The following is a 1,455-nucleotide window of genomic DNA, read 5'->3' as shown; positions in this document are numbered from 1 at the left end:
CCGCGCTGGCTGGGGCCACTGTTCTGTGATGGGAGCCGCGGGGCGCGGCTCTGGCTCCCGTCCCGGCCGCCTCTGCCCTCCTCCTTGCAAACAGCCCCCCCAGCTGCCGGCGGCCGGGAGGCCCCAAGTCCCAGAGGCTCTCGGGCAACGGCCCCTCCGGCTGCTCTCGCAGGCGCTGCTGTCCGGCCTCGGGAGCCGCTGGGGGGCGGGGGGCGGGGGCCGCCCACACTCCCCTGGCCTCGCCCTTAGTCTCGTGGCTGTGTACACCACACAGCGCACGTGGTGCCTGTGGTCGGAGGGGGCCGCCGAGCAGTGGACGGGGCTCCCCTGGCGTCAGCTGATGGGGCGCGTACTTAAAGGCCGGCACACGGACCCCGGCCCGCGGAGCCGGGCACCAGCCTGCCGGCTGCAGGAGGCCTTGCGGCCACCTGTTCTCAGGGGCGGCCAAGGGCAGGGCTTCTGCTCAGGCCCCACCGCCGGCCAGTGGGGAGCGCGCCCTCGCGCCTCGGCCCACTGTTGGCGGGCCCGCTGGGCCTTCCTTATTCACGCCCTCTGACCACCGCCGCAGCCATTCCGGGGCTCGCCTGCGCGCAGAGCTGCGATACTTGATTTGCTCTCACCCGCCCCTCTCGGCCCCCAGTGGTGACTTCCCGAGTCCCTTCGGACAGGGCCCATCCGAGCTTCGTGGTCCTGGCCCCCACCCAGCCGGCCCGTCCCTGCTGCCGAGGGTGGCATTCGCCAGCCTGGGCTTTGGCCGCCCTCGGGCCCGCCCGCCCTGTGTTTAGGCTGCAGAGTCAGCAGAAAGGAGAATCCAGGAGAAAAAACAAGAACAGGAGGACAACATGGCAGAGCTCGCCAACCTGCTGCACGGGGACCTGCTGTCCGAAAACCCGCAGCAGGCGGCCAGCGCCCGGGGGCCCCAGCGCGTGGTTCCCGACCGCTGGAAGGGCATGAGCCAGGAGCAGCTGGACCAGATCCGCCTGGCGCAGAAGCAGCAAGTCCAGGAGAAGCTGGTGCGGGCACGCCCCCCAGAGGCCCCCCCGAGTTTGGGGTCTAGTTAAGAAGGGGCCCAGTGGGGGGTGTGAGGCTGGGGACCGAGAGGCCTCCTGGGGAGGGGAGCCATCAGGGGGCTGGCGGTGAAGGGGGGAGGGGGAGCTCCCGGGAGGACGGTGGAGGACGGCAGGCGGGCAGCTGCCAGGCAAGGGCTTGTGACAGGGCGGCCTGGACCTGAGGGGAGGAGCGCAGAGCCCGAGCGGGCTGAGGAGGACACAGGGGAGCCCTCAGCCTCCGCGGGCCCTCAGATGAGAGCTGGGAGGGGTCCTGGAGCAGGGGGTGAGCGGGGATGCTGCGCCCCGGGCGCCTCCGTTTGTTCCAGAAGCCGCGGCGGGCGTCGTCCCAGGCTCGCCAGCTGAAGTGCACCCGGCTGGGGCCCAGCGTGGGCAGGGCGGGAGCTGC

General features: G+C 72.1%; 1 protein-coding gene across 1 annotated transcript in view; it reads left to right on the top strand.

The window, feature by feature from the left end:
- The window catches only part of RIBC2 (RIB43A domain with coiled-coils 2), a 7,323-nt gene that overhangs the window by 4,574 nt on the left and 1,294 nt on the right, over positions 1 to 1,455 (top strand). The window contains exon 4 of the mRNA XM_004676399.2: positions 786 to 1,013. Coding sequence (XP_004676456.2) covers positions 786 to 1,013 — 228 coding nt within the window. The remainder of the gene's footprint in view (positions 1 to 785; positions 1,014 to 1,455) is intronic.

The sequence above is a fragment of the Condylura cristata genome, unplaced genomic scaffold, assembly GCF_000260355.1.
Source record: "Condylura cristata isolate star-nosed mole 26May11 unplaced genomic scaffold, ConCri1.0 scaffold00004, whole genome shotgun sequence".
NCBI classification, from domain to species: domain Eukaryota; kingdom Metazoa; phylum Chordata; class Mammalia; order Eulipotyphla; family Talpidae; genus Condylura; species Condylura cristata.
The sequence above is the reverse complement of the archived record's forward strand: the minus strand, read 5'-3'. Positions and strand labels throughout refer to the sequence as shown.